At 28.1% G+C, this 13784-nt stretch overlaps 2 protein-coding genes across 5 annotated transcripts; one reads left to right on the plus strand and one right to left on the minus strand.

Moving 5' to 3' along the window:
• Positions 1-474: 474 nt before the first annotated feature.
• Positions 475-3297, plus strand: LOC111028161 (protein FAM98A). Its single transcript, XM_022306703.1, has 2 exons — positions 475-733; positions 1635-3297. The coding sequence occupies exon 2, from the start codon at positions 1645-1647 to the stop codon at positions 3187-3189; it is 1545 nt and encodes a 514-aa protein (XP_022162395.1). The 5' UTR covers positions 475-733; positions 1635-1644; the 3' UTR covers positions 3190-3297.
• Positions 3298-4556: 1259 nt separating this feature from the next.
• Positions 4557-13490, minus strand: LOC111028162 (neuroglian-like). Of its 4 annotated transcripts, none has more exons than XM_022306704.1 (19): positions 13372-13490; positions 10666-10795; positions 10483-10598; positions 10228-10421; positions 9992-10125; positions 9754-9915; positions 9481-9671; positions 9062-9337; positions 8819-8999; positions 8665-8756; positions 8322-8602; positions 7862-8230; positions 7558-7792; positions 7375-7493; positions 7051-7237; positions 6572-6839; positions 6328-6498; positions 5712-5884; positions 4557-4772 (listed from the first exon to the last, which is right to left on the minus strand). In XM_022306704.1, the coding sequence occupies exons 1-19, from the start codon at positions 13448-13450 to the stop codon at positions 4741-4743; spliced, it is 3390 nt and encodes a 1129-aa protein (XP_022162396.1). In that variant the 5' UTR covers positions 13451-13490; the 3' UTR covers positions 4557-4740. The 4 variants fall into 4 exon arrangements, with proteins under 4 accessions (XP_022162396.1, XP_022162397.1, XP_022162398.1 ...); XM_022306705.1 differs by lacking the exon at positions 13372-13490 and adding an exon at positions 11373-11704; XM_022306706.1 differs by lacking the exons at positions 10666-10795; positions 13372-13490 and having other exon boundaries at positions 10299-10421; positions 10483-10575.
• Positions 13491-13784: the final 294 nt, after the last annotated feature.

The following is a 13784-nucleotide window of genomic DNA, read 5'->3' on the forward strand; positions in this document are numbered from 1 at the left end:
GATTGTTAGATTTTTAGATATTTTAAATTAGGACTTTTGTATTTTCATGTTGGCAACGACAGCTAGGTAAAAAAAATTTTATTTTCATTTTATTATATACGAGAAATTTTTTTTTCTTATGTTGGCTAACCGATCTCCCGAAATTTGATTTTGTTGATATCTCGCTGTTATCAAAATCGGGAAATCTGTCCTAGCCCCGCGTATAACCTAACCTAACCATTCACCATTATATTCTACAATCAAGTAAAATATTTAACAAACTTAAACATTTCATGGAAAAAAAATTTGATTATTATGCATGGTAGATTGATTGCTTATATTATTACTACTCCATGACATAGATGTTATCATTTTTTTACCGTCTAGTTATTGATAGTAACTGTGATAGTAAGAGTAACATTATACAATTTAAATAGCAATTAATTATTAAATAATAAATATTCTATTACTGACTATTAAGTACCTAGTACCTACTACCTATAATATTTTATTTATTCGTAATTCTTATAAAATATATTCAATTGACTGTTATAATATTGAAGTGAAACTATAATATTCTATTATTGACTATTGATTTCTGCAGGTTCCAGACTATAGGCTTTCGATTGATCGTAAATTAACCACTATTAATAAATTAGCAATTACTAATTACTGGATAGTGTGTGTTTAACTCACATCTCACAGTAATAAGTGTTTAGTTTTAAAAGTACAAACGTGATCAGGTTCATAAGTTGTAAGTTATATTTATTTTATTTATTATATTATTCTACGCTAATATAGTTTTATCTTACTTTTGTTTTCAAACTATGCAGTTTTGATAGTTGTCCTTTTTCCACCTATAAAAGTATTATTTATTATGTGCAATTGTGTTTCTGCGTTTCATACAGTATACACTCAATACAATAGTCAAAGTATCATCTTTTAATAGATCAATTTTTCAAATTTAACTAAGCACTTCTATAAATATATTTAATTTTAATTTCTATGTTATTGTTGTAATATTCAAATCAAAAAAATATTTTTAGGAAACCACTTGCTCCAAAATATGAAATTATACTTGTGGAATTTATAACAGACATATTTTTTTTCCTGTATAAACATCTATACTTGCTGCCTTCCAGAAAATGTATAGCTGTAATAATTTTGAGTAAAATACAAAAACATGTTACCGTAACAAATACAATTCTCTAATGGCTGATCTCAAAAATTACTTGACCAATTTCAACAAAAATTATATCAATTACTTGAGACTCATAGTGTGTTCAAGATTACCTATTTGTTCAACCCCTTTTGTGGCTAAGGGTACCTTACACATTTATTTTGTTTTGGCTCACAAAACAAATTTTTTTTTGTTTAGTAAATGTATCCTATTGGTTAAAGATTACATAACTGTTAAATATGGCATGTTTGAATATTTTTTCACACAATATATTAGGTATAATATGTTTTACATGCAGGGCGTTTAAATGTTAACTCATAAATAGATTTACTACAGGTACTGACTGGCTCACAACATTTTTTTAAATCATTGTCTGTTAACAGAGTTTAGAGTAATTTTGATTGGGAATTACACTTGCTTTAAAGTGATGTGGAACTTACTATTTATTGTGTATTAATGTGTTCCTTATTTTTAGGTAAATAATAATGGAATCATTAATTTTGGAAGATTTAAGAAATTTAGGAAAATCCATTTCTGCTAAAGAATTTAAAAAATCAATTAACGGTGGACCAAAATCCATCAAGTATACTCAATTAGTTGAATGGATAACCAAGGAAATTCAGATACTATTGGGACTAGAAGAACATGTAAATTCTATAACCTCTGAAGCAGATTCTAGCTCATTTTTATTGGAAGTTAGTAGTTTCTTAAAAGAAACTGGTTGTTCTTATAACACTCTTATTGCAGGCCACTTTGAAGATCGTTTAAATTCAGATGAAAACAAGTTACTTTTATTAGATTATTTGATTGGTGAGTTAAGAGCATCTCGAATAATAAATGCTACCACTGCTAATACCAAATGTAATATGCAAGTGACATTAATTGAAAGCAATACATCTAAATATGTTAAAGAGATTTTAATGACATTAAATTTTCCTAAGCCACCACAAGATATCAACACTTCTTCTTTATTCAACAAAGTTAATTCAAAATTGCAAGATCTTCTAAAAACGGTTCCGTCTGCATTAATTGGAAAGTCATTGGTTTGCAATTCATACAGTAGTGAACAATGGAAATACATTAATAATAGTATTGAACTTCTTAATGAAGAATTTAACATACGAAGTAAAATGTTGTTAACTAGACTTGATGTAACAGTACAATCATTTAAATGGCCTGACAGACTAAGAAATAAAAAACAAAAATTGGAAGAAATTTATCAAACTAAATTAAATCTAATACAAAAATTACCTAATTTTTGTACATCTGATTTTCTATCGGCTAGAGATGATTTAGCAATTGTTGAAAAAACTTCTAGTATGTTAGCTGTTCAAAATACAAATTCATCAGTTAATAAGGTTATGATTGGTCAAGTACCTGATAGAGGTGGAAGACCAAATGAGCAACAAGCACCACCTCCTGAGATGCCTAGTTGGCAACAAAGAACACAATCACAAGGAGGTAGAGGTAGTCAATCAAATAGAGGTAATCAGTCAAATAGAGGTAATCAGTCAAATAGAGGTGTACAGTTTAACAGTAGAGGAGGTCAAGGTGGAATCCCACAAAATAGAGACAACCAATCGTATAGAAACCCTGACATTGGTGGTTTTCAAGGTGGATCTAATGTTTACCAGATGACTGATGGATTTCAATCAATTACTGTTGGCAACGAAAGCAGAAATGTTCATCAAAATAATAGACGAGGGCGAGTGCAAGGTGGCTGGAACAATTATCAGCCCAGGGATTTCCATGGAAGCAATCGTGAAGGGCAGAGTAGAGGGTATGATAATTATAGTCAAGGAACCCATCAAAATAAAGGATATGATAACAATAGATTTCAAAGTACAACAAATGAAAGACAATGGAGCCAAGATCCTCAGAATTATTATGGAGATAGTCAAGATCAGTATGATGGGAATAATAGAGAGTATAATAGATATGATTCTGCTGATTCCAATAGACGTGGTTACTCCAAGAGAGGCAGAGGTCAAAATGGACAAACATATTACAATCAACAGAGAAATAACTAAATTGATTGATTTGGTAACATAATTTATTACTAAGTAATTTATATAATCATGAAGTTGCTTTATTGTTTATAACTAAACTAAACAATTAATTCAAAGTATACAATTAGGTATATTCATATAAATAAATCATACCATAAAAAAATTAATTTCCTTGGTTTTTTTTCTTAACATATATTTATTATTTAGTTTAACTGTATATAGTGATTGTATCATCAATAAAAATAATAAACTTCTACAGTATCAAGAATAATTTTTAAAAAATTATTCCATATTATTGATATAGATGTTTAAATATGAAGCTAACAATGTAATAAATAATTGTAATTCATATATTGTGAATATTTTTTAATTTGAATATAATATATATACAAACATTTTGATAATTTATTAAAGTAAACCTTTGTTATTGATTTTTCTTTTTACTATGTGTTAAAATTAAAAATTTGGCATTAGGATTGGTGTAAGCTCAGAGAGTCTAGAGTTGTGACAATGCGAAGTTATAATATTATATTTATTATTTAAGAAATCATGTAGGTATTATAGTTTATAAATTTATTATATTTGTAGATCACAATTTTAAATTTCTTAAATTTTTTTATATTGATGTAAAATGTTCAAAAAGATAACATACGCGACAGCATTGACTTAATTAATTTTTAAACAAAGTTTATAGAAATAAAATTGAAAATGTTAAATGTCTAGAAATACCTAGAGTATTAGCTCAGAGTCTAAATATTTAGAAAATTAGGAGAAAATAGCAAGTATCCGGGGTTATTTATTTTTGAATTACAATAACATAAGAGAAACCTGTACACTGTTTTGGTGATACTCAATATAGTTTGTGCAATGTTCTTCTTTCTCACAATGCTGTAATTGTTATGATGCTCAAGTCTGTTTGAGTTCTGAAAAATTACGATTTCAATAATTTGACGAAAGCCTCGTTACATTATAGTCTCATATGTGCTGCTCTATGAAGTTACATAGGTCCCTACATAGCATAGACGTATTTACGGGAGGGGTCTGGTGGGCACTGGCCCCTCGGCAGACTGTGCCTTCAACAAAATCATGCCAGGATAAATTTTTCTTTATTATGTATCTGTTTTTAATTTAGTTTTGTATATGTATTTTTATTAATTTGACAATGGTAATACTTCCTGATCAAAATTAAAAAATATTCCTACAGTTGTGAATTTTGTAACATTTAAAAATTAATGTTTCTTTATGTCTAAACAAAAATAGGTCTCACAATTAAAAAATTTGTTGTGCCCCCTAGGCCATCGAAATCTGAACACATCTATGCTAAATAGTACATACATTAGTTTTCCTGTGTCCGCCAACATACAAGAAATTGTATTAATTACACCTTGTCATCGTGGAATATATTTATTTTAATAATTACATATGTTGGAAAATAGTAAAATGTATAAAATATTCTTAATCAATAGCAGGTAATGAATTAAGTATGCTTGCCACTTGCGATTCAGTCACTCAATTGTCCACAAATTTAAAATGTTTTTTAATTTATTTCTCCTAGTTTCAATGGATTTATAACTATACAGTTGTTTCTTCTGCTTCTGTGATACCTAGATAAAATAGTGCAATTATTAAGCGAATAATATTTTAACTATTTTTAACACTAAACTGAACCATATCAAACAAACAAAAATTAATATGCAATAAATTACAATAAGTATATCTTTATTGTTATAATAATAATATATTTGTTATATTAGAAATTAGATATTTTATTAATATCATTGTTTTTGCAATATTCTTATATTTTATACACTTTTTATGTAGGTATATTTTAAAATCAAAGGTTATAATAATATATTAGCAATCACCAACAATACGAGTATAGAATGTGACATGCTGAGACTGTACTAGCTAAGATGAAGATTTTATCGAAGTAAAAATTGAAAAAAGAAAATTTATTAAGTAATAAGTATATAAAAAAAAAAGGAATAATAAACTAGAAAACTTTCAGAAAAAATATTAATCGAGGTTGATTAAATCTCGTGATTTGTGTTCTGGTAACATAACTATCAGAGCAAATGGAGCAAGTACCCTAGGACAGCAAAAGTTGTAACATTTGAAATATGTATGTTTAATAGGGGTGCCAACAATTATTGTCTTGGGACACCAATGAAAATTAGCATGGCACTGATAACTATTATTCTTACGAAGTCCACATCTAAATTTTTACTCAATTTTAATTTCTAAACTGTTTAAAAAAAATATAATTAAAAAAATCAATACCTACCTGGGAAATTTAAAAATCTTTACAACTAAAAAACTCTTTTGAAAAAAAAATGTTGAATCTCAAAACATTCAATCAAAATAATATATACTATTGAAAAAAAACTGGGTTTGAATATATTGATTTGCCATGGAGATACTAAAAGTTTAAAAGTGATATAAGTGGCCTAAGGGGACATTTAGGACATACTGTGTATGTATGAAGATAAATATATTAAAAGATGATTAAAAAACCTCATAAAGATGAAATTATAACAATTTACCAGCTACATTGCTTGATGCTTCAATTTCCACAATATCTGATTCTTTTATGGTAAATCCATCTACAACAACTACAATAAATTCATACAATTTTCCTCGTTTCAAACCCTTTACATCAATAAAATTCTTGTCAAGTTCATGCTTAGTTTCTTCATATAAATAATCGCCTTCAAGCCTATAAAATTACTTATTAGTTAAAATTATTAACCAATAGTTTTTAATTATATTGGTTCACATTATTTTTTTTATATACAGTAATTAACGGTTATGATTTTTAAAACTATTAAATATTTTAACATTCTTTTGGAAAATGTAAGATAACTACATTTTTTTCTCTTTTAGTCTTATATGTTTATATTAAATGAAGCCATTATCGGACATCAATAAACCCTTCTACACATTCTCTAAGCATTTTATAAAAACACCAATGTATAATTTCTATTTGCTTGGTTTCATTCATACGTATAAGGTTAGAAAATAAAACTTTAAAATTAAACATTCTTACATTTTCTAAAAATAATGTTTCAAAAAGTGTTACCATTTTTACAGAATTCATTATTTGTTCATTATTGATACCTACCCTGAATATAGAAATCAATTGTAAATTTAAATTTTTACTTGTATTTCACAAAGAAGTGAGATCCAGGGCTTCTATTAAGGCTTGGTTTCCAGATAATACGTACTGTATCAAAAAATTTATTATATGCTTTATGGACATAATTGAACTCTGGCTTATCTAGTTCAGTGTCTATTGGCAAGGGAGATTTGGTTTTCTGTTCAATAAAAAATCTATTGAGGGAAAAAAATAATTAAAATATCTCGAATATAATATTATAAACTACTTAAATAAATGTTTACGTACGGTTCTCCAACACCAGCTTTTGTAGCTGCTTGGATGTAAATTCGATAGTTAGTTGATGGTTTTAATGAAGCCAACTTGGCAGAAGTCTGTTTAGGATTGGTAATAGATGGTCGTTTTGCCCTTTCTCCTACCCCTTGTTGAGTCATTGATTCATAAGAAATCTCGTAACCAGTCAGTACTCCATTCGGCTCGTCTGGTGGTTGCCAACTCAATAAAATTGCGGAAGATCCCCATTGTTCAGCCTCTACTCCATGAACAGGCCCAGGGACTTAAACAAACAAAATGTTGTCCTAATTACCTAGTTATTTGTATACATACCAAGGTGAGTTTATAAATCCACCTTGGTACAGTGGTATACAAATTTTTACAAAGGTATGGTTTGATACAAGTCAAAGAATGAATCTTAAAAAAAAACACCAAAAAATATTAAATAAATAACATAAATAAAATTAATTAAGCCTACAAAATGAATTAAGTACCTCCTTCAGGTGTATCAAAAGATATAAATTGACTACGTGCTCCATTAAAATGACTGTTGTATGCAAAAATAAGCAAATAATGTTTAGCGTTAGGAAAAAATGTCTTAATTTCAACTGTTGTTTTATCTAAACTAACTTTCTCTTCAATCTTATTATTTTCTCCATCTCCCTCTGTCCAAAATTGGATCTATATTAAATATTACATTAATTTAATTCATTTTAATTTTTCGTTATTAAAATATTATACCTACATAACAATAAATACAAATATTTAAATGGGTATAAAAATAATATAATATAACATATGAAAATATATCAATTTACTTTGTAGCCTTTAAAGTTTCCTTTAACAGATTCAGGTGAAACAGCTTCCCAACTCAATATAGCACTTTTACTACCAGTAACATTTAAAACAGTTAGATTTTGAGGTGCATCGATTGGAACTACAAAATAACTTAAGATAGTTACAACAAAATAATAAGAATAAACTAATATAAGGAAATTTACCATCGTCGCCTGAATGTCCAATGACTTCTTTTTGAGGTCCGCTAGATTCACCCTTTTCGTTAAATGCAACTACTTTTACTTTATAATGTTTGTCTGTCGGTTGATTTAAGATAATTACTTTATTTTCAGTATAATCTGTTATTTCTTTTAAATTCCAGACTTGGCCAGGCATATTTTGTTTCCAATAAACTTGATATCTTAAGCCAGGAGCGTTATGATAGATTTTTGGCATTGGCTTAACATTATAAAATGTTATATTTTAAATTTCATAAAACCATTTCTTTTAAATTAAATTATTACTTACTGTCCAGCTAATAATAAGTTTAGACGGTTTAGTACTATAAGCTTCAATATTTTCTGGATTTGTATAAGGTACATCTGGCTGTGTGGTACAAAGACTTGAATGTAAAGATGGGTTCGACTTACCAATTTTGTTCTTTGCAATTATTCGGAATGTAAAATTTGCCCATGGTGTCATTGGTACAATTAACTCGGGATTAGTTGCAGGTACATTATCTGATGCAACTAACCAGGTGCCAGGATCAAAACTGGTATTATACTCAACAGTGTAGCTTAGGATACGTGCACGATTATCTCCGTTTGATCGCCATTTTACAACCGCATTTCTTTTATTACAAATAATTTCCAAGCCTGTAGGTGGATTTGGTTTGTCCTAACAAATGTTGTGTAAAATAAAATATGTATGAATATATTTCATAAATCACAATGAACATATCCATAAGACATAAATAATGACTCTTTACTTGAACAATAAGGGTGGCATTAACTGAGACTTGATCCAACTCAGTTTTAGCTAAACATGTGTAAATTCCAGAGTCTAATTCAATAGTCTTGGTTATGGTCATAGAATGATCATTATTTTTAACAAAACGAGGTTGGATATCATAATCTATAGGTTCATTATTAGCTAACCAGATAATGTTAAGATCCAAAGAATGATCTGCAATTGCTGTACAATAAAATGTGGCCGACGATCCAGCAACAACCACATTGTCCTCAGGTCCAGTGATGATTTCTGTATGTTCTACAGACAAAATGTGGTTATTTTAATTGTATTATACTCAAATATAACTTTAAATTGTGAACCTTTAACAGTAAGTGTTCTAGATGCATTTGCCGTTCCATAATTGTTGGTAGCAATGCAAGTATAAATTCCAGCATCAGTAAAACTAACTTCACTAAAAAAAATGAATATCAATTTTATATTCATGAATTACAATCTTATACATTTTATACTGACCTTATCTGTAAATCACCATTGTCTAATGTTGTATATCGTCCACCAGTTAATTCTATATTATTTTTTATCCACTTTGTTTGTGGTTTAGGAACACCAGATAGTTTACATCTAATTACAGTAGTAGTACTACCTTCAATAGTTTTTACATTGTGTGGAAGTTCATCAATTTCAGGAGCCAAAGCTATTATCAAACAATAGATGTTAATATCATAATACATATAAATAACATGTTATAGAACACACCTAATACATTAATATAAACGTCTCTGTAAATATATCCAACACTATTGGTAGCATTACAACCATAATTTCCAGTATCATTCTTAGTCAATGCTGTAATTGTTATAGAATTTGAAGTAACAGAACGTCTTGGATTTGGTGATGCTTCACTTAATGGACGACCGTTGTGAATCCACTTAATTGAAGGTTGTGGGTTGCCGCTTGCTTCACATTTAATAACAGCAGTTTCTCCTTCACCTCTTTCCACAATTTGTGGAATAACAGTGAAAACCGGGACAGCTGTTAATTAAATTGTATTTAGTACATAAGTAGGCACATAATTTATACCTATACTGCAATAATTGGTCATATAATAGTTATATAGGTATAAATGTATAATAGCATATTATAAAGCTGCTATAAATATAATATTATTGCAGTACCCATGACATCAAGCACAATATTATATGATTCTGGTAATCCTACGCCATTGCTAACTTCACATGTGTATTTTCCTCTATCTTCAAATTGTATTTCCTTAATAATCAAACTTTTTCCATAATTTGTTAGGGTAATCTGTTTATTGAATTGTATGGCTCTTCCATCTTTTAACCAAATAGTTTGGGGTAGTGGACTGTAAGTTTCAAATAAAAAATATATACATTTATTTACTAAAGATAATGATATAATAAGATATAAGATATAATATTACATACATTCCACCATAAATACAAAACAATTCAACTGTTTTATTCAACAATGACACTTCATTCCTCCTAGTTACATATTGTTGAATAGGTGGATATTTATTTTGTAAAATAGTTCCAGCAGTTTGAATAACATTTATATTCACTGGATTACCATATTTATATTCATTCCTAATAATTACAAATAATTTAGACTAGGTATTAAATGTAATACTTTAGTTTGAGTTGGTAGTAAAATCATTCATACATTGAAAATGAACTTGCATAACAATAATACGTAAAGCTAGCGTCAGATTGCATTACATATGAAAACCAAAGATTACCCTCTGGGTCAATCGTCATTCTACTGTTATCAACAGTCGTTAATATGTCATCTTTAGTCTAAATGTATACAAAATATATATATATATATATATATTAATATATCATTAATTATAATATTAATAAATATAATTGATAAATAATATTGTTGTGAGCATTTACTGTTTTTAGCCAAATTACAGTTGGCTTAGGCCATGCAGTCGGAGGATGACAAGTCAGCTTAAATGGCTCACCTTCTTGAGCATCAATATAGAGGTTCGGTTCATTGTTAAACAAATTTAGTTCAGCCTTCACAACCATTACAGATTTAGAGGTAGCTATACCCCAAGCATTTTCAGCAAAACATTGATATTGTCCTAACAGTAAGAGGTAGTTAAATAATAAGCTGTTAATTATTTTAAAAACAAACATAGGTACCAAAATCTTCATCTCTAGGTTTTGTAATAACTAGGGAACCACTGTCTGGTTGTTGAGCTATTCTGTCATCATATGCTTGCCAATCAAAGTTCTTACCATTTTTCATCCATCGATACCTTTCATAAAACCATTTAATTTTTCAAAAACAAATTTCACAAGATTTATCTAACTAATTTATAATACTTTGGAGCAGGCTCTCCTTCTGCTTCGCAATCAATTGTAAATGGTTTATCATTAGAATATTGATCATTAGCTACTTGAAACAGTACTTCATAACCAGGTGGTTCCTTAATAATATTTGGTGGAGATTGAACTAGAATGACATTATTTGAAAAATATAGTATAAATTAGGTAATATTTATATGGATCATAATATACCTATAACTAGATAGCACCTAATGGCAAAAGATTAAAAGATTAAAAACAAACTAAGTAAAGCATTAACTAGTTTATTTGGCAGTCGAAATAGAATATGTCCATTTGAGTAAAGAGTAGGTATTGAACTTTCTGATCTATTTCGTAGAACGGATGTGAATTTTATTCATTTCACGATACGGAACTTGATTTTGTACACATCGCATAATAAAAATTAAATAATACCATACATATGGTTCACTTTTTGTGAATATTTAGTACTTGTAGATACGATTGTACGAGACTTTTGCTATGTAACTATGTAAGTACTAAGTAGGTACCTAATCTGTAAGTTTATCCACATGACCACATGATGAAACAATGAAACAATTATAGAAATGAAACTCATTTAACATTTTAATAAAATTCAATTAAAACTATTAAGCCAATTATTAAGTAACGAAATATTTTTTTTTTCATTTATTAGATTACTCGTTAGGACGAAAGCACGTTCCTCCAGCGGAAAACTAAGTTACCTATTTAGTTACTTTATTCGGACATATACCCCTCCAAGAGACAGCGTGCAATTCGGACATTCCAATTTATATTAATATTTTGGCATGCAATCTGGATTCAGCTATTAGAATATATATAATCTGTAACATTTTTACAATAAGCATATGCGTGTAAAATACATTGGCAGTGAATTCTCGAGGGGAGTAGCTATACCTACCCAGGCACCCAGCATACATTATTTATAATTATAAAGAAATCTCAATGTAATTTCAGAAAAGCAAAAATAAACACAATACAAATTATTAAAATTATTATTTGTTAGAAAATTACAAAAATGCTGTATTATTTGTTTAAACATGCAATTCTATTGAGGAAACGACCGTCTATTTAATTTAAAACTATTATTAGGTAGGTAATAACTAATAAGTATAGTTATTGCCTCCCAAATATAGGTAGGTTTGAACATTGATTAAATATAGTAACTATACATATACTTATAATTTGTATCACTGCTTGGGCTGTCTATGTACATAATATATGGTCTATGTACATAATATAATATGGCCTATGTATATTTAATCAATAGTTAGTACCCGATCTATGGTTTGAGAGGCAATTCGAGTGTACCTCATGCTTAGATCATATACCTACGTATATGATCTAAGACCTCATGATAGCCCTTATGATAATACCTACTATATAGCCGCCATATAGGTAGGTACTTAGTATAAGTCTATGCCTCTATGGTGTACACAAACGGTCTACTCAAATGGCCTCCCTAGCATACCTAGATTATTAATTAATGTATCGTTACCTGTACGTGTATCTACTACTGATTATTTTATCGATTTCTGTAACGTTTAGAAGTATTATTTTTAAGTCATAAAGTATTCTCCAGACAGTCAACAGATCAATTTGTCGAATGCAATAATCTTTTCTATTTTCTATGCTATTGATAAGTAGTCTACTATCGTATTCAAATATTCAATATTTCTGTATTGTTCAACAGTAAGTTTCGATGGTACGACCAAAATTCCAATATTTAAAAGTTTTGACAATTAAATTAAATCTAACTTCAATTATTGACAGTAGAACATAAGTAATGATATTTTATCTACATTTTATTTATTGATTTTTAATTATTTGCTTATTATTATTAATTATTGTGCTGTATTGATTGTTATATTTACCAAAATATTTATAATTATTTACAAACTTAAGTTTTTGACAGTAAAATATAGTGATGTCTCATCTAAATTATTATAGGTTTTTTTTCAAAATCATGGATACATTTCAGAGTGATGTTTTGTTTTTAAAATTCCTATAGTACTAGCTACATTCGTCTATATATTTGAGCTAAAGACCTGTAAAATAAATAAATAATCAATTTTTGTAGTAACAATAATTTTCTAGTGCTTACACAAATCTAATTTCATCAAAATTATAAAAATTATAGTTACCTATGCTTTATTTCACCAATAATTGGACTGCTTTTACAATTAAACACAAGCAAATGCCACCTTGGCATCCCTCAAAAAACTGATTACAAGTTCCATACCTACTACTATAGTATGTGTTCGTTTCGTAAAATGAATGAAGTTACTATCCATTTTAAATGGATCAAATTATCAAAACATCAACTGAATGCAACATACTTATACTCAATACAGTAATAATATGAAATAATATTAAAGATTATATTAAGATTTATTTTGATCTCGTATGCCAAACAATAATCAAACCATAACTATTAATTATTATTATACTACCATAACCATACCTACTTCTTCTAATGTGTTATAGAAACCCTTATGGTATAAGTCAAATTATAATAACTGCATTCGTTCTTACGGATTGCATCTAAAAAAATTTTTTAAATACTACTACAACTGATGGCACCCTGTAAATAAGTCCCATGTGAAATGCTCAATAAGTCATTACGTCTTTAGTATGAATCCATAAATCCGGGCCCAGTAAAAAACAATATTTAACTAATAATGTAAAGATAAATGTACTTACTTATAGCTGATATAGTAGAAACTAGAAATGATAATAGTAATGTAGCTGAAAGCAGCGAATATTGAGAAGTTCTGTACATTTTGGTATACTTAAATTCCAAATATTAAATTGATTAATAGCTGAAAATATTATAAAAATTGTTTCGATTAATATATTTTTAGCACTATAGTTATACCGTAATTATGTAATATTATACAATGCTATAAAAATGAATAACTAATGTTTGTACAGTATAGTTATTGTGGTATTTGTTATTTGTAAAAAGTATAATTAGTCCTCACAAAAGGACTAAAAATAAAAAAACATATAGAAGTCTAAATAGGTTATTACTGTATTTTATAAACATAAAGACATTTTCAAAATATTTAGATTTGTATTAAACTATTGTTTATATTTTATATCACGAACCTATT

Source organism: Myzus persicae, unplaced genomic scaffold (genome assembly GCF_001856785.1).
Source record: "Myzus persicae strain clone G006 unplaced genomic scaffold, MPER_G0061.0, whole genome shotgun sequence".
NCBI lineage: Eukaryota > Metazoa > Arthropoda > Insecta > Hemiptera > Aphididae > Myzus > Myzus persicae.